This window comes from Haliotis rubra, unplaced genomic scaffold (genome assembly GCF_003918875.1).
Source record: "Haliotis rubra isolate DU_JTF1 unplaced genomic scaffold, ASM391887v1 Scf242, whole genome shotgun sequence".
NCBI classification, from domain to species: Eukaryota; Metazoa; Mollusca; class Gastropoda; order Lepetellida; family Haliotidae; genus Haliotis; species Haliotis rubra.
In genome coordinates, this window is record NW_025766470.1 from 638,942 (window position 1) to 666,843 (window position 27,902).

General features: G+C 41.1%; 1 protein-coding gene across 1 annotated transcript; it reads left to right on the forward strand.

Annotated features, from left to right (window-relative positions):
* The first annotated feature begins 3,286 nt into the window (after nt 1–3,286).
* Nucleotides 3,287–27,691, forward strand: LOC124278833. The gene is made up of 8 exons (XM_046714608.1): nt 3,287–3,637; nt 13,777–13,851; nt 21,270–21,330; nt 21,913–21,963; nt 23,622–23,806; nt 24,347–24,551; nt 25,099–25,210; nt 25,643–27,691. The coding sequence occupies exons 1-8, from the start codon at nt 3,434–3,436 to the stop codon at nt 25,806–25,808; spliced, it is 1,059 nt and encodes a 352-aa protein (XP_046570564.1). The 5' UTR covers nt 3,287–3,433; the 3' UTR covers nt 25,809–27,691.
* The last annotated feature ends 211 nt before the right edge of the window (nt 27,692–27,902 follow it).

Here is a 27,902-nt window from a genome sequence, read left to right on the forward strand (position 1 = left end):
GGTTGTTGAAGATTCTACACCGCATCTTCGCGGGTCTTTGATAACAAGACAATAATTGAAGTTCACATGCCTAATATATGCTTCTTTCTTCGGAATTACTTTTATGTCTCGCCGACTGTTTTGGATTGTGCCAGGTAAAATGTTGTTTTCTCCGCTCTGTGTAAACCATACCTCATTTGTAAGAATAGCGAAACCACGTTAATATAGACGGCACCGTTCTAAGTGTTTGTCCGTTTTAAAACATTTGCTGGATTAACGAGTTTGATTATATCGCCGTTCCTAACAGGAATAACAGGATTTTAACTGTATATTAATTATGTAACCGCTAAGTAAGCAACACTGAAATGTGCTAGCGTAGGCCAAAAATTGAACTTCTCACCTTCTCTCAGTCATATCAACCATAGCCATGTTGTAACATTTTAGTAGATCATGTCAAAGATCTGTATTACTTTCACTTTGTTGAACGCAAACAATTCTATGTGTCGGATATGACATTAATACCCGTATTGACCTTACACGTACAACCGCTTGTCCGGAGCCGGTCACCTGAGGGATTTGCTTAGGGTCACCTACAATATATGGGTTAAGAAGATGATTATTGCATGAAGACCTCGGTCCCATGTACATCAACAAAATAAAATATAACAGGAAAACAAAGGAATGATAATGATGTGTTCTTCTAGCGCTACATCCACACACCAAGTACGTGCTCAAAGCGCATACAACTTAAAGATCATAGTGAGTGAGTGAGTGAGTTTAGTTTTACGCCGCACTCAGCAATATTCCAGCTATATGGCGGCGGTCTGTAAATAATCGAGTCTGAACCAGACAATCAAGTACATGACATCATGAGCATTGATCTACGCAACTGGGATACCGATGACATGTGTCAACCAAGTCAGCGAGCCTGACCACCGATCCCGTTAGTCGCCTCTTACGACAAGCATGGGTTACTGAAGATCAATTCTAACCCGGACCTTCACGGGTCCAAAGATCATAAGATGGTCTGAACAAATAGGTCTTGAGCTGAGTTCTGAATGAATCAAATGATGGGGCATGACTTAAGTTAGAGGGCAGTTCTTTCTACAATTTTGCTGACAGGACAGGGAAGGATTTTCCGCCAAAAGTTGCTAACTTGAAATTTGGAACTATAAGACGACACTGGGGTTATGAGCAAAGTGATGTAGCTGGTTTGTAGGGCTGTAACGATGCATCGAATTATCGATGGATTGCAATTGTTGAGTCTCCGATAGCAATTAATCGATGGTAGAAACGAAAAACTGTCGATGCATCGAAAGTATATGATCTTCGACAGTTTAGTAATTGACTTCCATGGATAAATAGGGATGGCAATTTTCCGCTAATCCGCGTATTTCCGCGGATTTTACTTCAAATTGTTCAATTGTGAATCGTCTAAATCCATTGAGAAACCCTCAACTCGATGACACAATATTAAGTTTTCAGCTGAAAATAGATTTTCCTGTTGCCATCCCTGATAAATGGAATAAAACATGTTTTGTATTTTGTTATTGTTTGGGTGCGGACTTGCAGCTTCACTGAGTTTAACTGTTTTAACTGTTTACTTGATCTTGTTTCTTGTCAGTTATTAAAAGAGACTGAAACTATTTCAACTTGTTTTTATTTCATATAAACTATACAGTCATTTGGGAAATGATTTCAAATTAGACAGTTCAAGGAGAAAAAAATATTGCAATAGTATTACAATAGTTGGAGGCTTGGCCATCGCAATGGACTATGGCTTTCGCAATAGTATTGAGTGAGTGTGGTTTTACGCCGCTTTTAGCAATATTATGGCAATATCACGGCAATAGTATGTTGCAGAAATGGGCTTCACACATTGTGCCCATGTGGGGAATCGAACCCTGGTCTTCGGCGTGACGAGCGAACGCTTTAACCACTAGACTACCCCACCGCCCCAGTATGTTGCAATAGACTATCGCTATCGCAATAGTTGTTTCCCCTTCAATAGTCACCCCTACTGGTGTGTAGTGTTGGAGCAGACCGGGCAGGTATGATTGAGCTTGACCATGGTGTAACTTGTACACCAGACACAGAGCTATAAACTGAATCCTTGCTTCTACTGTGAGCTAGTGCAAGGACACCAACACAGGGGTGATGTGATCAAATCTGGATGTCTTCGATATGATCTTGGCTGAGACATTTTAAATTTTCTGGAGCTTTCGAAGTGATAATTTGGACATACCCAAGAGCTTGCTGTTTCCGTAGTCCAGTCTAGACAGCACCAGAGATTGTACCAGCCCCAGTCTGTCAGACAGACCCTGAACCAAAAATACCCATCGCAGCCCATGCAAGTCTAGAATGTGTGGCAAGTCATAAAATGAAGAAAGTCCCTGGTCTCCATTTTTATTGTATTATATTTTATGCCTCACTTACAACAATAAGTTGTGAACTCATTATATGTGTAAGAACAGTATCAGATAATTTGTTTATTTACAATTGCAACATACATGTTTACTAAAACAACGTAGCATTTTCTTTATATTGAGTCTTGACTTATCGGGACGTAAGTTACATGATGACAGATGTGCTGCAGCCATTTTTAACAATATTCAATCAATATCACGGAGTCTTGCTACACCCATCCGAGCCAGTTACTTGCTACACCCATTGGGAAATCGAACCCGGGCCTTCGGCGTGAAGAGCAAACGCTTTAACCACTATGCTACCCCACCGCCCCTACGGCGTGACGAGCGAACGCTTTCATCACTAGGCTACCGCTCCAACTGTAGGTAACGTGGACACATATAATGACGATCAAATAATGGAGACATAATTTAAAACATTAGCATGTTCAAAAAGTCATTATAGACGGAGTACAACAGATCTATCCATTCCACCGTCGCAGGCAGCGAAAAACAAGTGTCTTAAAGCTTTGATTTTAAACGCAACGAGGCCCATAGCTTTTAATGACCTTACGGGTCGTAGCTATAGGAGCACCCCTTAGATAATCCACGTGATTATTCCTCAAATACCCATAATCCTTTGTTGCCCCGAACCGGCTTTAGGATTTGCTAGATTGTAGCATTATTGTTTATAATGTGTGTATGATTGTGAAGTACGTGAGCTCTGTGAGCTACGTTACGGGTGAGAGGCCGCGGCTTAGTGAGCACTCACACCGAACCAGATCTATTAACACGATCTGATCTCCATACTCGGGATCGAACCATAAATCGCACTGCTAGGGAGCTCTCAGTCGCTCGTGGCAACGGGTCGAGATCTACCTGGTAGCGAAACAATACCGACACTCTAGTCTGAACTACCGTTAGGACATAACGGGGAATAGGAAACGTAGCGGGTTTGCACTTTCTACAATGTGAATTCACTAACTGTAGTTGAAAGTTTGGAATTAGACAGCCTTGATCACTTTCACCTTCCAGTGAGATTTTTAAAGATGGCGGAACTTGATGTCGATAAATTTCCTGCCGGAAACTGGATTGCTCATCATTTACGACTTGTGAATGATGACAGCAAGAAATTGTTTCCTTCCACGGCGGGATCTAAGAGGTCGTACAGAAAATATGATTCTCTTTATATGGTGGACTTTGAGGACTTTCCGGACGGCGCGTTGACCACTCGCATGATGGACAAACTCAATGTAGGTATTTGCTACGGTAGACCACATATGCAGTCAAATCGTCTTAAGTCTTTATACTTCAAAATGCATGAGGTGTGTATGTTTTGATTTTGACATGTTTTATTGACACTATTGAAATATATGCGTACAAACATGTGAATATGAATATGTATGGCTGTATCTCTTAATGAAGTGACACGTCGACAAACTCAATGTAGGTATTTGCTACGGTAGACCCCATATGCAGCCAAGTCGTCTTTAAGTCTTTATGCTTCAAAATGCATGGAGTGTGTATGTTTTGATTTTGACATGATCTATTGATAATGGTAAAAATATATGCGTACAAACATGTGAATATGAATATGCACATGGTTGTATCTCGAATCAATTACAATGTCGAACCGACTTGACATACTGTATTTAGGAAGTTAAACCAATATATTTTAATATGAACAAGGCCATTTTGATATACCCAATGTAAACTTGCGATCAAAGAAAGTATACACATGTGTTTAAAATTGGCTTAAAGGAAATATACAAGAAATTGTTATTCGATGGTGACGAATATGACACGTGAGGCCCTGGGGATATAACATTATATCAAAGAGTATCACACAATTCAGACTAGAAACAATTGGATAACGTTTGCAATGTTTGGCCACATCCAATTGTCAAATCCAAGTGTATACTGTCCAGCGGTTTATATCTACTTTTCAACCAATAGGTTTTTTAAAACGTTTATAATTTTGGTGTCAAATCCCAATTTTGTTTGGTGGCTTTTCTTTTGTCTGGCACTTTAAATGTTTTAAGTTTGAGTTAAAAACTTTATATTCATTTTCAGATTACCATTGTCGTTTCTGTCCTCCCAATAAATACAAGAATTTTTATGACGTATGCAGTATCTAAAGAAAGAACAATATTCATGTTATGCATGTGTGTAAAAAATACATATACTTCACAATTAAAACCGGTTGTAGGGAACTGCTCGGAATCTCTGCTCGCTGTACCGAAGGCTTCTCTTCAGAGAGTTACCCGTGAAGATCCCGGGTTAGAATTGATCTTCAGTAACCCATGCTTGTCGTAGGAGGCGACTAACGGGATCGGGTGGTCAGGCTCGCTGACTTGGTTGACACGTGTCATCATATCCCAATTACATAGATCGATGCTCATGATGTTGATCACTGGATTGTCTGGTCCGGACTCGATTGTATACAGACCGCCGCCATATAGCCGTAATACTGCTGAGTGCGGCGTAAAACTAAACTCACTCACTCACTCACTCACTCACTCTTCAGAGAGTAATAATCGTTACAACTGGTCTTATATTAGCTGATATGTCGCTATGTATGCCTTCGTTGAAGCACTGCTTAAACCCAACATTCATTTAACCATTTTTCGCCAGTCTATTTACTATGGAATCTATTTACTACATTGCTCCTAGTTTCATACAAGATTTCGCTATATCGCCTTCTTTGCCATGTCCGACACGTCGGTTTCCACTTTTCCATATTTCGTTATTCCGCTTTGTCTTAGACGTTCTTAATTGATCCGAGTTAGTTTTAAAAGAAAATTTGCTATATTCATCTTTGTTATATACTGAGAGCTTTTAAATCACCTCTAGAACCGACGTAGGGTTGCCGAATTTATAAAACATGACCCAGCAAGCTATGCGTGTAGAACTCGTCTCTGGCGAGATTATACGAGGGTGTAAATGGCAGTTATGTTATAATGACATATCCTCCTGATACATAAAACCAGTTTGTCTGTACTTGTGTGTAACAAGGATATATGAGATACAATCTAGTAATCCTCCATATGTTTTAAATCGTGACAAATAATCTCTTGAACATGTAATCTCTGTATCGGCCGTACAAACATGCAATGGCGCGTGTCCATCTTTATTGAGCCACGTGATAAGCGGCATAATGGTAATTTACTTGTTATTGTTCGACATGGCCGAATAACCATCATAGAAAACACACGCGCGCGCGCGCACACACACACACATACATACATATTCTAGTGGTGAAGGGGCGGTGGGGTAGCCTAGTGGTTAAAGCGTTCGCTCGTCACGCCGAAGGCCCGGGTTCGATTCCCCACATGGGTACAATGTGTGAAGCCCATTTCTGGTGTCCCCCGCCGTGATATTGCTGGAATATTGCTAAAAGTGGCGTAAAACCCAACTCACTCACTCACTCTAGTGGTGAAAATGTTCGTTCGTCATGCCGAAGGCCCAAGTTGGAATCCCAGTACGGGTACACATACTGAAGCCCATCTGCTGAAATTTGATATAATGCGACCTAAAACCATACTCACACACTAATGTCTCACTTAATGATCAGTTTCCATGACATTCGGTTCAAAGAATATATTTACAAAATATGCAATTCAATTTCAACGGCATATATTATATGAAAGGACGAGATATCGCGATCCTCTTCCGTGTACACATGCAGGTATCGGGCCCCGATATAATCAAAGGCATAATCATGTTTTAGGTGCCGAGGTAGGGACGGTGTTTCGAACTTCAAGATAATATCTAATCATGACTAAAGATTAAGATTTTTGACCACACGTTTGTACAGTTCCTAACTGAACTGCCAGGCAAAAAACATATACGCCATTTTGTTGGCTAAACATTAAACGAAGGAAAATGGTCATTTGAGCGTGAAATATTTCGTCAACAAACGTTTTGATGCCTTTTATAATTGTTTTTATTAAATTCAATTTCCAGATACTTTTTTTGAAAGGCAGCGCCAAAGTCTGAGTCCAAAACGTACATGTTTAGATATTACAGATAGACTTTGAATTCCCGAAAACGTTCAAACCTGACTATTAGCTGACTACCTGATCACATTAATTGGGTCGTTATGTTTACGACGGAATCCAAGAAGAATTTGTTGTCTTGTGAAATTTAAATTTGAATCCAGTTTATCATTTAGCCAATCTTGGAGTTTCTGCCACATATGGGTAACCTTACTACAATCATAAAAGAGGTGGGGTCTTGTTTCTATAGCATTTGAACAATGACTACATTGGTTATGGTCAATAATAATAATATTAAATACTAATGAATGTGCATTTGTAATGCACCTTTTCCATGTACAAGGCACGTGCTCAAAGCTCTGACATGTTACAAGTATATATATACATATGTACAGGGAGGGAAATATAGTTAGTTATCATGAGAGGAGAACGGGAGGGTCTTCAGCAAGCGTTTGAATGGGGTAATATGGCATATAGCAGAAATGTGTTGGTTTGTTTTTCAAATGTGGTAATATGGCAAACCATTATACCGATATTGCCAGCCATTTTGATCATTTTATATGAACACTGATTAAGATCTGATGCATATACAGCGGCCATGTCGTGTAGGGGCTAAGGCTCCGGTCTCACATTTTCGGGAGTCGAACTCATGGAGTATATCGACATTGATTACGACATGCGATACAGCAATCAGCAAGTTAAGTTTCTATAGAGTGTCCGTTGTTCACAACCTTACACTGCATGGCTAGCCTGGTTTGTATTGGGATCGACAATAGTGAGATAAAGCCGGTGTATATCTGTCGATCAGCGTTAGACAAACTGTCGTGACATAGTGTGTAGAACCAGTCTGATTCATGCAAAGTGACGTAAGCGAGTTTGGTTTTACGCCGCATTTAGCAATATTCCATCAGTACAGCAGTATAACGGCGGGGGACACCAGAACCCATATTGTACCCGTGTGGGGAATCAAACCCGGGTCTTCGGTGTGACGAGCGAACGCTTTAACCACTAGGCTACCCTATCGTCCCTCATGCTGCTAAGACAGTGGACAAAGCTTAGTGGATGGTACGGCTTATTATGATTGGGACAACACACGCACACACGTGGTGGGACGGTACAGGCTAAAGGGCAAAACAAAGACAAAATGGTGATGTATCATATTGGTATCCTGGGAAGCACACACACACGGTAACCTACGCTTTGTAAACGCACGCACACAAGACACGCAGGCACACGCGCACATTCACAAGCACGCATCGATCAAAGGACGCGATATAATAAAGTCTGAAATTTCAAACACCTGTTTGGATGCATATAGACATTGAGAATACGTGTACAATAGCATTGCAAACTATTTTTAGACAATGATTCGCGTATAGTTTTATGTGAGTGAGTCACTGCGGGCCATATCCGATTGATCACTACCCTCATATACCGTGCATAAAGCGTATTGATTCGATTGGTTTTTCATGACGTTGGGTAGATAACCGCTGACACTTCAGTTCAAATCTTTTATCTCTCAACCTATAGCAGCCTGATGAGGTACATGCACACGCAAGACGTTCATAGGATCAGTGAGTGACTTTCGTTTTACGCCGCCTTTAGCAATATTCCAGCAATATCACAGCGGGGGACATCAGAAATGGGCTTTACACTTTGTACCCATGTGGGGAATCGAACCCGGGTCTTCAGCGTGACGAGCGAACGCTAACCACTAGGCTACCCCACCGCCCCCGACGTTCATCGGAGACACGGTAGTAACATCGTAGTATCAGCCTCTTCGGTTGGTGAGTGAGTTGAGAAGGTCTCTTTGAACAGTATTCCGTTACATCATACGGGTCTGTTACACGTGGGAGGGAAACCCGCAGTGATCCAGATCTTAGACCTACACCGTTTCGTTGAAACCCAAGAGCTTAGGGTGCTGATAAACCCAGAAATCTAATCCGATAGGAACTGAGGTTCAGTTCCACAGATATAGGGTTCTGACGCAACTTATGGACTTTACTTTACACGATGACTTTGGCACAACGGACGTTTAGAGTTAGTGAGTATGATTTTACGCCGCTTTTAGCAATATTCCAGCAATATCACGGCGGGGGACACCAGAAATGGGCTTCACACATTGTACCCATTTGGGGAATCGAACCCGGGTCTTCAGCGTGACGAGCGGACGCTTTAACCGCTAGGCTACCTCACCGTCCCCGGACGTTTGGAACCTGTGTTTCTCCCGTGGCATCAAATTAAGTGCCGACATACAAACAAGTGCTTCCTTTCATTTTTAAAGCAAACTTACTAATATATACGATGGAATTAAATACATTGTATCTCTTAAAATATGCTTGATCCATATTGATAGACCAACATAAAACATTTTACGTCAAAACTAAAGACAAGAAAACTAATTGAATGTGTAGACAATCTTTTACTTCCCCTTGACTTACTCATATAGTCTCCTGGATTTTTCTCAAATATTACACACTGACCCCGAAGATCGGGGTTAAAGCTGTTATTTAGCAGCCCATGGTTGTAAGAGGCGATTAACGGGATCGGGTGGTCAGGCTCGCTGACTGACTGACACATGGCATTATATCCCAGTTGCGTAGATCGATGCTCATTATGTCATTTACTTGTTGTCTGGTCCAGAGTCGATTATTTACAGACCGCCGCCATATAACAGAATATTTAACATATACATGTATATAGGTTTCGTAGGCATACCAACACAGACACAGACAACACGGTGACTGAAACAACCCTGAAATATGCTAACTTAAAAACAATGATTGACATGAACGTCCGCAATGATGATAAATTATTATCAAACTGCTGGGAAGAGTAACAGTTTGACTTCACAACCAGACTGCACATGTGATCGGTTGTATCCAGTTTGCGAAATAGTATGCCCGGTAGGCCCGTGGCTAGTAAAATGCAGCCGGACCAGTAAATCTCCACAGTTTGGCCCGTCTCGCTAGCGAATTTTCATGGGGTCATTTTGTAAATATATCACTCGCTCCGACTTGTTAAGTTATAATACACTTTTAAATCATGCAAGATTATGGCCTTATAAAATGTTCATCATATTAGCAGCTTAATGGTGGAATCCATGTCATGCCGACAATATCTTATTCTCATCTATTTTTGCAATCTTTTACTTAGTTTCTACATTCAAATTTCGGGCTAGTGAATTATTTTGTGGGCTGGTAACTTGAGGCATAGCTAGCCAGACTGGATAGCAAAATATGGGAACTATATCGCACACTGGTTGTATCAACCGTCCGGGCCTTGTGGGCGTCTGCCATGATGTGGAAAAGATTACTACCCGGGTGGCTGTCAGATATCATTTATCTTACAACCAGCTCCAAGATAAATTTCATGACAGACAGGTGTGCTGTGATCTGTTTCTTACACTCCTAAAATAGAACCAGATTATAATCGATTCGATGTATATCTGTCTGTTGTTTCAGGCGCATTAATACATAACACAACGGTCACAAGTGATTTCATCCGATTTACTGCTCACTACTTATACCTTGTGTGACGCTCCGCAAAACGTGTAACTTATATCCTTGGATTGTCAAGGCACTGCAAACTAGATTGAATAAAAAACCAACAGTTTAGACTTAGGTGAATTCGACCGCACCTTTACCTTCTGGATAGGCGAGGTTTCAGTGTATAAAGGGTACATATTTTCTAGGTTCTGAGTGAGTTTAGTTTTACGCCGCACTCAGCAATATTCCAGCTATATGGCGGGGGCCTGTAAATAATCGAGTCTGGACCAGACAATCCAGGGATCAACAGCATGGACATCGATCAACGCAATTGGGATACGATGACATGTGTCAACCCAGTCAGTGAGCCTGACCACCCGATCCCGTTAGTCGCCTCTTCTGACAAGCATGGGTTACTGAAGATCAATTCTAACCCAGATCTTCTAGGTTCTCTATTACCTTTGAATATACAGTAAACAGCAAATTATTGCATGAATTACAAACAAACTATATGTTACTTCAAAAATACATATCATTTGAATTGGGCACGGGTCAGCACAGAATTTCATCTTAAATCACAATTCAATCTATTTTCAAGTGATTTTTGTCATTTCTTTATTGTTGTTGAACTCCAAACTCATCAGGGTTGTAGATGTTCTAGTAATTGTGTGAATGGAAGGCGACAGTGTGAACGGTTAATGGGTGGATACATTGTGGTGGAGCGGATTGGGTGAATTATTATAATACCCATCAAAAGTTTAGACTCACTCGTGTAAATGTAGCCACTTACCTCAGTCAACTGTTCTAAACTAGATTGCAAAATATTCCATACTGTTTAAAAGTACTGTTTACACATGAACTGATGTATTGTAAAACAAATTCGTAACGTTGAAAAAATTATTGTCATGAGTTCAATAAATGATGAAACTCAGTGAAAATTGGCAAATTCTAGCAAAACTTTACACCAAAACGCCTCTGTTCACATGCGCGATATTTCCACATGCTTTTCAGCAAATTGATGCACGATCCACGTGCAATTCGCCTGCATAAGGTTTGCAGTTGGTTCCCCCAAGTTAGTGGAGAAATTCATCTTCGATGTAACCACAAATATATACATAACATAAAGTGGATGCTTTAATTGAGTCTAAACTTTTGATGGGTAGTATACATCGGACGAGATGAGTGTCTATTCACACTGTCGTTAAGTGTAGCCATTGATTGAAGCGTACGTACAATAATATTTTCGTACAAAAGTTTCAGCATTTTTCAGTGTTTGCATCGCTTTACAGACTTGGCTTTGAGCAAGTGAATGAGATTGTACGCTGCTTTTAGCAATATTCCAACAATAATACCAGAAATGGGCTTCACGCAATGTGGGGAATCGAAACCGGGCCTTCGGCATGACGAGCGAACGCTTTAACAACTAGGGAAATCCACTGCCTTACTTGGCTATGAACAGTGCTTCATTTATATCACAAAGTGACGGCTTTGGTGATCTAGTGAGTGAGTTTGGTTTAACGCCGCTTTTAGCAATATTCCAGCAATATCACGGCGGGGGACACCAAAAACGTGCTTCACACATTGTACCCATGTTGGGAATCGAACCCGAGTCTTCGGCGTGACGAGCGAACGCTTTAACCACTAGGCTACCCCACCTCCCCTTTGGTGATCTAGGTCTATGTGTTTAATACGTTAGTTGAAACTAGGGTGTGCCCTGGCCAACCAAGAATATAAACCAGCGCCCTTATTCTCGAAAAGTTCGTAGCCCTTAGAATTCTTAACTTTGATCGTAGCCAATGTGTTAAGAATGGGCTTATGAAGTTCGTAGGGCTACGAACGTTTCGAGAAGAGCTAGCCAGGGCTTAACTGGGATTCGAACCTACGATTATAGGATTCTGGCACAACTGTTCAACACAGCTATGCGCGGCGAATCTGTAGGCTACTAGGCTACTAGGCTGTCGTTGAATGGATCACTGCAGTTTTGAAATGGTAACAAGTCGTTTTGTACACTGACACACCAGGATTTATATAATACCTTAGTCAACTCTGAACTGAACTCCGTTGCAGACTGAACGATGTGTATTTCAATAGTCAGTCCGTACAGATGCTCCCTAAACTGAACGGATATCTTGGTTGAATTGGCTGGCCTGACTGACCGTTTGACCTGGCTGGGCGTTTTCGTGAACCGGGTCTTTGCTCATGTTATCATGAGCGGGTCTTTGTTCATGTTATCAACCTCTGGTTCACCTTTCCTGATAATAAACACTGGCCAAAATAATATTTGAATATTGGTGACTTTGGCGTTAGAGGCCTTCACTCAACAATGCCGTGCTGATCACAATAAAGTGTGTATCCTTATCAGTATCGATGACAGCAAAGAGGAAATTCGGGCCATCCCTGGACCTGTCTTGGACAAAAATCAACCCTCGCTTATATTTTTAATCCTCGAGCTGTACGCATTTTCAGTAATTTTACCCAGTGGTTGTATTACCGTATTTCCTCTATAAAGGTTTGTTTCTTTATTATTTGGTCCGGGTTAGACTTGGCCTTCAGAAACCCATGCTTGTTCTAAGAGGCGACTAACGGGATCGTGTGGTCAGGCTCGCTGGCTTGGTTGACACAAGTCATCGGTTTCCAATTGCGCAGATTGATGCTCATGCTGTTGATCACTGGATTGTCTGGTCCAGACTCGATTATTTACAGACCGCCGCCATATAGCTGGAATATTGCTGAGTGCGGTGTAAAACTAAACTCACTCACTCACTCTTTGTTATTTAATGTCAAAAACAAAACAAGTCTGCGAGAAGCGTAGCAATAGCAGGGGCGGATACAGCTTCTTAAGAAAGGGGGTGGGGTGTGTACAGTTCATTTTTACCCGTTTTCACCAGAGTTTCAATGGTCATTTAATAAACTTTCAGGAAGAACAGGGAGGTATGTTGTTGTTTTGTTTTCAATGAAAAACCCGACAGGAATGATAGAGACAACTATTGTTTTTCCCTGTTACATCTGAATAAGACTGACAAATTGTGTAAAGTGGGTGTTTAGACAATTGCGAAAGGATCAGCCAGCTATAACAGTAAACTGGGGTTAGTTTGACCGGGATTAATGGAGGAAATGATGTATATTTCCACTGCTTCATGAGAAGTCGGTTTTATTTTTCGAAAAATGACATCATAATAATCAGGAACGATAATCCCTTGACCCCTTGAACTATATTACCCATTATCCTCAGAATTATTTTTTATTTGACCTAAAGACCTTTTTATTTGACCTTTGTGCGTTTACTGTAAACTATAAGATATACCTCCATATCATGCTGTATCCCTTTCAGTCTTTTACACTAATGTCATCGAGTCGAAAATACATGACACGTCATTAATGTCAACCTACGTAATGGTTCCGAAACAATACCATAGCCAGTATTAGCCACGAATCGTCATTGATGTCAACCTACTTAATGGTTCCGAAACAATACCATAGCCAGTATTAGCCACGAATCGTCATAAATTGTCAACCTACTTAATGGTTCCGAAACAATACCATAGCCAGTATTAGCCACGAATCGTCATTAATGTCAGTTGACGTAATGGTTCCGAAACAATACCATACCCACGATCCGAAACAATACCATAGCCACGACGAATCGTCATTATTGTCAACTGACGTAATGGTTCCGAAACAATACCATAGCCACGATCCGAAACAATACCATAGCCACGAGACGTCATTATTGTCAACTGACGTAATGGTTCCGAAACACTACCATAGCTGAGAAATCACGGATTGCTATTTCAAAACAATAGCCGTGTCCCCCGATCACAAGGCCTCTCTGTATAACAATAGACGTCAGTGTGTCATGTCAACGTTTCGCTGCCCTTCATAGCCTCGTTCTGGTGTTTGTTTCAGCTGGAAGAGATTCAAAAGAAACGTGAGACGATAGCTGACGTATTATTCAACTCGAACACCAGGGAGCCTGGGCACGTAAGTACACAGGTTAAGTATTGTCTTGATTTGGATAATATACTGACGTAGAAAAGATAGTTCACACCTGGTATTTTTATCGCTTTGTTTTTCCCTCGATTACTGGATGTCAATCTCAACGGCACTTCGTATTATCAATCTCAACTCCCTGGGGATCATACAACTCTTGCAGCCACTAGGCGCAGCAAGTTAATGTGGCTTTCTCATCCTCCCAAGGTACCCATTCACAGCTTTGTGGACTGGGACACATAGTCACAGTACTTTGTCCAAGTTTACTGCACGTTGCTGTACCCGCAACTAGGTGTTTGCGCGCATTCGTGTGGCCACCATCTGGTTATTTACCAACGGATTCGTGGGTTCTTGTACGTGCACAGGGTTGTGTACTGTACACTAGGGGTTGTGACAACACTGAAAGAGTCTGCACACAAAGTTGATTCCAAGGTTTTTACACCCGGTCACGCCGCATTAAACTTTCACTGCAATATATCACTAAATTACGTTCAAATCAGTCCAATCCAGCATACAATTGTGTTTTCAAACCCTCTCTATGAAAACCTGTTTCCCAAACTGCCAAGCCTCGTTCCACCACTTGGAATCAGAATTCAACCACACATATCTGCAGCTAAAATTGATCTCAATATCATAGCACCTTACCGACTCTTCACCACCCTGGCAGATGGTGAAACCACAGGTCGATCTTACCCTCACTAAACTCAAAAAGTCCGAAACAAATCCTTTGGTGTTCCAGCAGGAATACAACCAGTTACGTTCCAAGTATGACACCCATAGATCCATTTTCACAGACGGATCCAAGGATGAGGGCCAAGTTGCCAGTGCTACAGTCATTGGATCCAAGACTGTCTCCTCTAGGATTCCCGACAACAGTTCCATTTTCACTGCCGAGGCCAAAGCTATCTTCTCAGCATTGACCTACATTAAACAGCAGAATCATTCCAAAAACTTCATCAGTTTTACAGATTCATTATCTTGCCTTCAAGCACTTCAAAAAATATAACTTCAAGTCACCCAATCATTCTGGACATTTTAGAACTTTACAACGACCTTTCTACTGGCCAATGTGACATCGTCCTCTGCTGGTTGCCGGGTCACGTCGGCATAGCAGGTAACACAAAAGCCGATGCTGCAGCTAAAGCAGCTCTTGACAAGCCCTTATCTCCACTGCTGATCCCATACAGTGATTTCAAACCCACTATCAAAAGCTATACACGGGACCTCATGCAAAAAAGGTGGGACACTCAAGTAGGAAGAAATAAACTGTATGAATTGAAGCCAACAATTGGTTATACCTACTTGGGTTGTCAGTCAAGACGCGATGAGATAATTTTACGACGATGTCGTATTTGGCCACAGTCGGTTTTACACATGACTATCTGCTGAAGACGGATGGGGATGGACCCCCATGTGTCTCTCTTGCGATGAGGTTTTCACCATCAAGCATATTCTGCTTGACTGTGCGGACTTGTCGTCTGCAAGGGACTCACATTATGATGCAACAAATCTAAAAGATCTGTTTTCCCGTGTGAGCGCTCATCTGATAGTGAACTACCTGAGGGAAGTTGATCTGTATCATAAATTGTAACTGTGTAATGTGACTAACGAATTGCCTGCTTTTAAATTTGGTGCTATGACTTTTTCGGTTTTTAAATGACAATGTAATGAATATATGCTTTTGAAATAAAACTCATTCCGAGTATGTACTTACAATGTTTATTAATGCAAACTTGTTCTCGTCACTATATGGCTGGAACAATGCCGATGTGACGTAAAACCCAACTCAACTCAACTCAACTCAACACACCCGGTCACAGGTGGGCTCGATCCATGCACCTCAAGCTCGCTGGGTCACTAGCCTGGCGCCTTAGACAGCTCGCCCTCCACGCCCCGTTTTGCGATTATTTTTGAAAGAAAACGACGTAAATAGTTTGAACACTTGCATAAATGTTTGTGACTTGTACGTCACAATCAAGACACATTTAAAAATATTTAGGTTGGGTTCTTTTTATTGAAAATACTCCCCAAACACCGGGTGTTTACTTCCTTTTGTACGTCAGTTGACCTTCCTAACAATTCTACACAAGGGTGCAATATGTGAAATACATGTATCGCGTACATTCACATATACAATATTGCTCTAATATTACCCACATACGTATGGAGTTTATATTATATCTGCGCATTGAAGGATGATCTAGCTAGTTTGAGTGGTAAATGTTACTAGATTTACATCAGAAGGGGTTAATGAGAGATAACCACTTCTAAACTCATCACTGAACTGAATACGTGCACAAGAAGTGTTCGCTTAAAAACGCGTCTTGGTCACGATTGAAAGCATATAAAATTAAAAAAACAGAATAGGTTTACCCCCAATTAATTATTTGATTTTCATCGGGGTGCCCTAAGTGTCTCCTCATATCAAAGAGTGAGTGAGCGAGTTTTCCACTATTCCAGTTATGTCGCGACGAGTCAGATTGATGTGGGAGACAAGCCCGAAGTAAGAAAAGGGTATGTCTCAAAGAAATTAAACGAAGTTACACGTCCTGACTCCTTAATAACTATCCATGCCCGATTTCCTTGGTATCCTAACTCCATGGACCCATTGACTATCATGGCTTCCACGGGGAAGTGACGTCACTATCTGTATCTCTCTTATCTGTTATGTCCTACAGAATTTCTGTCACAATTTTCGTTTACTGGTATTCTACCTAGTGTTCAGTGGTTTCTCCTTTTTTAATCTTGATCATTTCCACTCTGTGGAATTAGATATGACACAAATAATCTATAAAAAGTATGGCAAATCTAACGTAACCCATTGAGGCAGTAATTGATCGTCACGATTACTGAAGTAATGATAACAATAGTACTGAGGATGAGGATGATGATGATGTTTGTAATGAAGATTGCGGTAACCTTGGAAACGTTTACACTGGTTATATAAGAATGAGTGAGTAAGGTTTTACGCCGCTTTTAGCAATATTATAGCAATACCACGACCCTTGACGCCAAAATGGGCTTCCCACTTTGTAGCCATATGTGGAGAACTGAACCTGGGTCTTCGGTGTGACGATCGAACGCTTTGATCACTGGGCTACTCCACCGCCCCATGTTATGTGAGAACAACGTTACATTTATAAACACTGCTTATACATGATAAAAATAATTAAATTTTCAATATTTGTTCAGGGGCGATACAGCTTTTTGAGAAAGAGGAGGGTACTCACTCTTGAGAAAGTGGGGGTGCACACTTCATTTTCTCGAGAGTTTCAATGGTCATTTAATAAACTTTCAGTAAACATAAATGTTCCGTAAAGTTCAATTCAGGAACACCCACATCAGCTGCACTGAGATTTGTGATACTGGAACACCCCAGTGTTGTAGCGTAGGGCAATTGATTTAAATGATTGTCATATCTTTGATTATTTTTCCATCGACAAAACGCATTCGATATAAACCCTCCTAAACTCTTGACGTCTCAGTGTTAGACTGGCATGTTATAGGCCCAGATTAATATAGAACATATTGACAATACACTTAGCAAATCAAAAATCGGTTTTGTTTATTCGACGGAGTGGTATTACCTTGTGCTATGTCAAGGCTCGTCAGGCAACCTACCCCGCTATAACACCCCTACCCGTAAATGGTGTCCTTGTCAAAATAATGACAATCCTATTCTCAAACACACTTCTACAAGATACAATACTTAGTCATATATACTCTCCTACATAAAATACCATGCAAGTCAAACACAAATAGTTTCGCTTTATAACGAGGTAGTAATCAACCCTCACGGACGTCATTGTTTTCATATTACGCGCCTGCGCAAAACATCTTGGTAACGCAATTATTGCAAAGCAGACGACAAGATTCGAAACTGGATGGACGGCAGCACACATCTGCAATATTTCATAAAAGTTTGGAGAAAACACCTTTTATAATCTGAAAGAAGGCATCAAGAAAACACAAAGGTATGTGAGTATCGTGGCGTGGGGAATCAACGAAGATTAGACAAGGTAATTTCTGTCAGTTCAAATAAGGGTCGCAGGTGTTAGGTTACAAGTTTATGTGAATCCATGTTGCTAGCCTCATGCATGGACACGACAGATCACTTACATGATAGGTCGCACGTCAAAATGTGTCTTCTTGACGAATTCATCTTGAAAAAAGCCATAGATAACATTATGATTATATATGGTTAGAAAACATCGTTCGCGCGTTTGTGAAAAATATTTCTCATTCTGTGCTTCGGATCGTCATAATCTGTAGAACCTGTAGAATAAGGGAGTGGTATAGAATTAGCAGAATGGAATATGTCATCTGAACCGAAGACATCTTTACATGTGCAATATGTAAGTGACATTTAAAGCTGTATCGGTGAAGGTATAAATATGGATTTGTAAATCTATATTCTGTCTTTGCGAAATTTGGTACAGATGTTAGTACTTTGTAAACAACTGCTGTGAACAAGATTATATAGCCACTTTATTTGTAAACAGGGGCGGTGGGGTAGTCAAGTGGTTAAAGCGTCCGCTCGTCACGCTGAAGACCCGGGTTCGATTCCCAACATGGGTACAATGTGTGAAGCCCATTTCTGGTGTCTTCCGCCGTGATTTTGCTGGAATATTGCTAAAAGCGGCGTAAAACGATACTCACTTACTCGCTCATAACTCACGTGCCTGTCATATTTATAACAACAACTTGAAGAGTATATTTTGGGACCATTCATTACACTGTGGATATTACCATAGCTCATAGTTAGTTTAACTAAAGTTAAAGCTATCAGTCGGCTGAAAGCTGAAAATGCATTTTGTAATCATTCATATGTGTGTCATAATAGGCTTGCTGTGATAATCAAATTTAACTGAAATATAAATATTTAACTCCTACTGTCGTTTTAAGGGTACATTTGGATAGAATATATCCACAATTGTAATATGATTGGTATTCTGTTGGTATTCGTTCAGTTATACCCTTTGTTATATAGCCTCAGTAGCAAGTCATGTACTTATAACATATACGGTGTTTATATGGAAATGAAACAATACACAGAATCTATTTATGTTTATGGAGACACAACTAGCTTTGCATCTAGTCTACCCCATAGTAGGGTATTAGGGCATGTTTGTAATCTAATCTGTCGATGGGACATTGACAATTCCCTGTCACGACCCAGCTTGGGGTATTGATCCGGAGAGGTTGTTCCAAGTTATGGCAGTGTCAAGAGCTTGTTAAACAGTCCTCTACTCACCCACGATAAACCCGCACCAACACCGAACACAGGGGTACTCCTTACAGCGCACAGGTGAACACCACCCGGCAGAGAGCTCGCAGTGCTCGAAATGTTTTAGTTACGGGAACTTAAAGCTTCACCGCACTAATTTATTGTTTACTGATTGTTCTGAAATAGAAGCGTACCCTAATGTGAATAGCGGTACTTCCTAGGAATGTTTGGTATAAAAATATTAACTGTTATTCACTGTTTCAGAGGGCTATTTGGCCAAAAACAAGAAATATCTTAGCGCTACCTTTATTGTTACCTGTGTTAGAGTATGGCCGTAGCACAAAGATTTCGGGCCATTGACCTGTAGAAAATATATCACCCAACATTTCTGCGGGAAATACACCTTATTTAAGGCCATCAATTTCATCCCAAGTATTTTGAAATCAGTCTGATAGTTTCCTTACTTTATTCGTGATATAATGATTCCAGGTACTAATGTATGTTTGGTCCTATAAGATATTCTATTGTCAAAGGTGTTCAGTGGCCTCAATGTCAGCACACTTAATGAGAAAGTCAAAGAGTATTTAAGGCATATTTGTCAACCAGTCTTCGTAATCGAAAAATTGAAGAGTAGGTTTTATGAAGGTAATCATTCGACGTGTATTTACCATTCATTTAATTTCACAACAAGGGCATTCATTTGAAGAGGCCATTACAAACATGGATATTTCCAACCACTTATGATTTAAGCTAAAAATCCATAAAGCCGGTTGTTGAAAGAAGAACGCTCACACTGTCTCAGACGCAGATAGACATGATTTTTTATATTCCCGTGAAGCCTGCTGTACCCTTGACCTTCAATGTCTTTATCAATATCAGGTATCTCTCCTTCTGGGAATCATATAGATGATGTAATGGCCGACTTGGACCTGTTTGTTTCCATCTCCTCGGCATTCATTCCAAAAGGCTCCCAAAGGAACTGTCGAGTTGCTGTACATCAACTGAATGTCCCTCATGAAGAGTATAAGACTTGAAGCGAAAGGACGTTTATAAAAAAACAAACTTTATCTTTCTACACTTTTAGACACCACAGATCTTTAATGTTTTCCCATTCAGATCTGATCCTCAATTGCAGAATGACTATACGTGCCTTGTTTTGTTTAATACACCGCGATGTTTTGCAGCCTATCAAATTAAAAAGTTGTTGTAGGTTTCCCGGCTCTGATCACTATAATGATCCGAAATATGTGCGAAAAGGAGACATTTCGTTACTATCTTTTAAGATTTTTTGCATCAAGACCCCTTACTACTCGCAAATATCAGTCATAGTACTGATTATGCGTTAAGCAAGTCACTCAAATACCCACCTGCTCGTTGTGAGTTATCTCCCTTATCTATACCATACACCACTGCACACTGACAGGTTAATCCCGTGTGTTTCAGGGGCAGGTAATTTGTACAATGTGTCGACGTAAAGGGTGAACGTACATCGATGTTTTCGCAATTGAACACAATATTGTGTACGCAGCGTACACAGGAACAGTAATCCCAGGAACAATACGTGTTTGTTATCACGAAGTCTACATACACGTAGACGAAGGGGATTATGGGTGCCATATACCAACAGTGTGTAAAGAGATCATTAGCTACGAGTAGGACTGTGGTTTGTGCTCCGAGCTTAAGACTGGATAATTCTTGTAATGTAAGTTAAAACCTTTGAGTTGTGAGAAGAAAACAAACACGTGTGTACACGTACAGAAAAGACGTTGCTCCCAGCTGAATCCGAAAGCAAACTCTTTTGATATCAAATCTTCGGAATAACGCACGGTTTTTTTCAAAGACGTCTGAAACATATATACAATAATGGAGCGAACATTTCAAAAACACATTTTCACGGAAATTACAGTTATATTTTACATTTACTAAATACATATTTTTTATTAATTATAGTTGCTGTGTTTGTTATTTAAAATGAGGTAATCTATGGTGAGTGGACGTTGCTGTAGCCTGGTCGTCACGACGAAGACCGAGTTCAATTCCCACATGGGTATAATGTGTGAAGCCTATTCCTGGTGTCCCCGGTCGTGATATTGCTGGAGTATTGTTAAACACGGTGTAAGACATTACCCACTCATGATGTGATTTTATGAAGTTTATTAACAACAATGTGATATCGTTTTAGATGTTTGGAAACTGGACAATACCAGAAAGAATACTCGACAAGGAGAGTTCCAAAGGAAAGCGTAAGTATGATGATAATAGTGCATCAAACAAACCAGTTCTACAAACCATGAAAATTGTAAATGTAACACGTGTCCTTGATCAAATTCCACTGGATGGACCTCAAAACAAATCAAGGCATTATTTTTTATGTTTCACGTAGCCACCAAATTCTGAACATGGGTCGGGTCGGTCGGTCGGTCGGGGAATTAATAAAGGAAAAAAAAATATTTAAGATAAAATTATCTGAATAATGTTCTTGATTCTCATTTATTGTAATTCTTATTACAATTTCTCGCGTTCTTTGGACTTGTGGCAGCGACTGATTAAAAGATAAACATTTTATATGACGAGGCGGTACATTTTAGGTTCGTGTCGGTGGTGTTGGAATGAAAAAAAAGGTTATGTTTGGGCGTCGGCAATAAAGGTAGAAGGGTCGGTCGGGCGATGAGAAACACCGAAAATAAAAATGCTGCCCTCAGGCTAAATGTATGTATCTTGTGTAATAATACATATTGAGAAAACAATCAACCGCTGAGTGATAGTCTTTACATCGTATAAGTCGTACAGTTATAAAACTTTCACGGTAACGTTGCTTTTTTCAGGTAACGTTCGGAAGGTCAAAAAGACTGCGGATGACAACTCCCCATCGACACGTAAGACGTTGAGATTTGTTTTGTTTTTTTCGCATCAGGTGGTCAGGTTCAGTGACTTACTGACCTGACATATTGTATGTCGTATATACTAACCTATTGTTGCTCAGGGGCGGTGGGGTAGTCTAGTATAAGGCGTTCGCTCGTCACGCCGAAGACCCGGGTTCGATTCCCCACATGGGCACAATATGTGTGAAGCCCATTTCTGGAGGCCCCCGCCATGATATTGCTGGAATGTTGCTAAAAGCGGCGTAAAACTAAACTCACTCACTCACAATTGTTGCTCACGCCATGAGGGCTCGGTATGTCTTGGAAAGACTTGATTATTTTCAGGTCGATGTTTTGTAGCTTGAATATTGGTGACTGCGGCAACAAACACCATACACTCTGACATCGCATTTTACAACATTAGAAACTTCAAGTTGTTTCATTGCTCATACCAACCTTTACAATTATTTTGGTGTTGGCAGGACTAGAAATGACACTCATTATAGCAAGGTCTTCTTTAACACAGCCTAATTCAAATTCATTTCCGAAAACAATGATAACAATGGAACCCTAACTTGCCGTATAAATGTACTGCATGTGCATCACGCAACCTGAATAAAATGACCCAGGCACTACATCAGGAATAGGCGATCAGTTGAAAATCTGACGTCTGACCAGCAGCAGGAGGTGAGGTGAGGTGAAATTGGGTTTAACGTCGTGCTTGAGAATATTCCGCTCATATGACGACGTGCATGCGAGTGTATGTGTATGTGCGGCTGCTTGTACTAGCCCAGACTTAAGCTGGTTTTATAGTGCTAGCCCACTGAGATACCATGCCGCAGTGAAGCATGAATACCCCACTCAGACACATTATACTGACTCCGAGCCGACCAGTCCTTGTTGTACCCATCAATGCCGAGCGCCAGGCAGGGACCAACAAGTACCATATTTTAACGTCTTTTGGTATGACGCGGTCGGGGATCGAACCCGCGACCTTCCGCTCATCCTCGCGGACGCTCTTACCTCTACACCACGGAGGCGGCCCCAGCAGCAGGAGGAGGCACCTCGTGAATGTCATCAAGTGACAACGGTGTGTTCCACCAATGACAGCAGTGTCTGTGGTGATTCCTGGGTTGACAATAATCGTTGTTCACTGCAAAAGTTGGACTGTTGTGCATTATAGACCATAGACCTTCGGAGATCCGTGTTAGAATTGGTCCTCAAGCTATGCTTGTCGTAAGAGCCGACTAACGGGATCGGGTGGTCAGGCTCGCTGACTTGGTTGACACATGCCATCGTATCCCAATGGCGTAGATCGATGCTCATGCTGTTAATCATTGGATTGTCTGATCCAGACTCGATTATTTTCAGGCCGCAGCCATATAGCTGGAATAATGCTGAGTGCGGCGTTAAACAACAAACCAACCTATAACTTTGAATCACACTAGTCATTTTGTAAAAGCACATTTCAGAAAAGAAATGGTAGTGCTTAGTTAATGGCCATGTGTAAATATACCTAACAGCAACGCTATTGTTCAGACATAATATTACATGCGAGAGGCTGAGAACAGTTCTTGTCTTAAAACCGTGATGATAACACACATCTGCCCTCTTCTATCCACCTTGCCCTGTCGCACACGGCGTAGCATAATAACACAACAGCTGTATTGCAGTGCCAGTCATACGGAAAAAGACGCCAGGTGCCCGCCACCCTTCCCCAGCTCTCAGCTCACAACTTCCAAAGATGTCGTCAAAGTCGGCCCGGCCGCCCACAAAGCCTGTGGCCAAGTCCCTGCCGTGTTCGCCCGTCCGGAGAGCCAAGTCGGTCGGCGCCCATGACCACGACAGACTGAAGGAGGTAGGCCTAGTCTTGACTGTCTTCAAGTTACATCTTGCTTCGTTAAAAGTCGAGGTATCGTATCTTGTCGCATGTGGTGGGACTATTCGTTCAGGTGCGGTACTTCGATGTGTAGAGTTGCGTGCCTTAGGCGCGCTGGGATCCAATGATTATTTATTTGAATTTTAAATTTGCCCTGAATTGAATTTCTGGTCTGGGTTTCACGATAACCTTACACACAACACTATACCTTAAATAATGTTCAAGGTATAAGTCCAATCCGTTTCTAGTATCGATGATGATGATGATGATGATGATGATGATGACGATGGTGATGTTGGTGTAGAATGGGATAATAGTGATGATGGCGGTGACAGTATTGTGTTTGGATCGACTAAACCCCCTAATTCTGACGTTTAATCAGCAATCTTTTGTTTGTTTTGACTGGTCTGAAGCTTCATTTGGACGCGGCATATCGTTAAGATCATACATAAAACGGTCTCCTGTGATCTGAAGAACGCTATATGTATCGACAAATACAAATGGATGCGACTGTTCCAGGAGCTGCGCGCCTCCCTGAAGCCCGGGGCTGTCGGCCTGGCGGAGGACTGGATGAAAGACGCCCCTCACATGGATCGCGAGGTAGTACAGAAGCTCCTACGTATGCAGGAGAAGAGCTCACACTTGGATCAAGCCATGAAGAAGACGCTGCTCCCGGACGCGCGCCAGGCCGTGGAGAAATGGCTGGATCGGGCCACTGAAAGCGGTAAGTTCTTGTGACATATTGACCACGTTATTCGTCAGCTACTGTCTTATTGTGGCTATGTTAGTTAGCAAAGAAAACAAAAATTGAGTTGAATGTTAAGACTGTATATATAGATGTGTTCATTTAGCCATACCATTTCAGACCCGTGAGCAATGGGTTACAATTGATCCTCAGTAACTCATGCTTGACGTAAGAGGCGACTAACGGGATCGGGGGTCAGGCTCGCTGACTTGCTTGACACATGTCATCGTATCCCAATTGCGTAGATTGATGCTCATGCTGTTCATCACTGGATTGTCTGCTAGTTCAGTTTAATTATTTGTAGTACAAGGCTTTGACGGACGTTTGTGAAACTGATGATGCAGCATTAAACAATCTGGTTATTTTCGTAAATATGTATAACCCGGTTGATTGTGCTTCATTAAACTGGAAACGGATCGTCGCCTGCTATCATCTTCTGAAATCGTCATTCGATCACATGCTCTCGCTTCCTTTCATGCAGGAGCAGAAATTCTGCACAACTTGTACTGATAAATATCTCTTTCAGAACGCCAAGTTGCTCTCAAATTCTTTACTTCTCTTGCCGGAAGTAAACTCATGGGCTTGACAGCTAACGAACAAAGGTCAAGGTTCCAGCAGGTCATCAGCACGCTTCAGAGGTAACTATGTTATACACTTTGTCCAGAAGTAACGCCGAAACTGACACAACTATAGGTCATTTTGGAAAATGATAGAGAAATTCTGTATCAATCACAACATGGTTTAAGTCAGACAAAATCACTGACATCTGTTGGGTCCGAAAGTAGAATCAACTCACCTCTTCGGGGCTCGTCTCACCTCTTCGGGGCTCGTTAATTCGTCCGGAATCAACAGACTGTCATGATTGTCCATTGATAACATGTGAAGGCGATATGCACGATGCAATCTCAGCTTCCTTGGTCTGAATACTTACTGATCGAGTCGTATCTTAACCCCTAGCAACTATATGCAAACACTGGTGATGGATGAAAATAATTATATACATTCCCAGTGAAGAATTGTCAAGTTTGAATATTGTAATTAAACATTCACACGCTCACCCTCTGTTGCAGGAACCAAGGGCGTGGCACCCCCGGCCTGCAGACCGACCCACAGCTTCCAGCCAGGACAACTCCCGCCTACAATTCATCAAGCTGCTGGACCCAGAAACACGTGCCCGGCGCTGGCAACAGACCACGTGGCACCACCTCCCAGAATACAGGGACAGGGATCGTGTGAACAACTGGAGCTCACACTACATCCGCCCCCACGCCGCCGTGCCCCGACACTTCGCCATCCACCCTGACTGGGGCTGAGTCCAGGGGAAATCAGACCTCGGTTCACTTGCTTCAGCCTAACAGAAGCCAGTGATTTACAACATTAGAATGGAATTTTATAGGTTTAACATCAAACTTCGGACCATTTAAAAATGCATGAAAATATTTGTTTCTCTTCACTTTAAACGTACGAATGTGCATTCGATGCAAGGTTCATGTTTTGTTGTCATTATTTAAACATATCCCGGTATGAAGAAGAATAAGATTGGTAGTTCTATTAAAAATTACAAGTTTCTGTAAAGACAATACAGTCAGCATGATGTTCGTAGTCCGGCAATAGTTTGAACAAGGTTATATTGTGTGATGTTCAGGTAATGTATGTAATTGCATGTTTGACGTTTGACGTTATCGGAAAAATATCTGAATGCAGGAAAAGTGCTGAAAAGTGCCAGGCAATTATGTAAAACTGGTTGTTGATAGATAATATTTGTCAAAGTAGTGGTTTTCTGTTTTGCTTTTTGCAGATCTCAAAGATTTGAAACATTTAAATGTGTGTACATATACATCCAGTATTACTGAGCTGATTCCCCTCAGGTGAACATCTTAGCACTTGTTACAGCTAGTGTAGTTTCATACTTTACTTATAGCCGAAACCTGAATGGTTACACATTGTCAAGAATGGAACGCAGGATAAGGCGAAGATTCTACAAAAAAAGGGATGTGGTGAGATAAAAATTATTTCTAAACTGTCTGTTACAACCTATGTCAAAATCAACCGCCTAATATACAAGGATATACAAGTGTAGTCAAACCAATCCTTAAAAACAGTTCGACATGTAGATATATTAAATAAATATAATTGGTTTTAAAGCTTACTCCGAGTGCTTTAAAGTCGTACAACTTGAAGCGCTCGTTAAATCTCAGTCAGTCTTTCTTTACATGAAACTATTGAAGTTACGACAATCACGTGCCTGGATAGAACATCCTGGATAGATACAGTAATTAGTATCATGCTTGCTAGATATCTTCCGATCACGGTACTAGTAGAATGATATCGATATTGGCCCTGTTTATGAAGACATGTAGAACTGTATTTCTGCACGAAGCTTGGTTTCGTTTCGATGTGCAAGTGTTTTCTTGCCGAGAGTTTGGCATGTGCACTCTTACATCCAGTTCAGCAGTATTGTCAAGGTGTTGACCAACTCTGTGATATTTGGAATGCATACAGCAGTCGATGTGAGGGTGATTCTATTTAGTTTATCTATCACCGTTATCAGGTATACCGACACACAAAAGAATTCCATTAGCCCGACTGAATATTCTTATCGTTAATTTCAGAATGATTCTGACTTATGAATCTGCTGGCAATGCCTTTCTTGCATATGTCGTAATGTGCAACAAGTGTACTTTCTTCAGAAAACCCTATCTGTAAATAGTCCTGTTATTTATACATGTTCTTTAAAGGTGCAGAATTGCAACATGATTGAGTTTCACCTATCAGACAAACAAAATAATTATGCCAAATATTTATACATCAGGATAAAACCTTGTGACTCCAGCAATCTGGATTATGTTTACCGGGGCTAACAAGGTTCCTACTGTGGATTTTTCCAGTTATATTCAAAGATGAACTGAAAGATGGTTTGTGTAGTACCTGCACAGGGAGTGCAATGGTGTGTGCTCATATAGCCATTGGGTGTGTGTTCTGGTATTTAGGTATAGCATCGTGGCAAACAACAGTAAAGCAATGATTGAATGTTTAATGAAACTCTGCTGATTCGTTGATATGTTTTTACTAATAACATTGTGGTTTGTTCTTGCAATAAAAATCAAATTAACAGTGTATTTCATTTTTGTTTAACATCTTTAAAGCTTGTGGTCATAACGTTAAAGAAATGGCATCAGTGTAATGAATGTATTGGTCGCCTTGGACCAAACACGTAGCACTGATATTAAGATCAAACTGGGACATCTAATGCAACAACGCACGCACACACACACACACACACACACACACACCTGACGCGGGTGGTGAGTAAGCCTAGTGGTTAAAGCG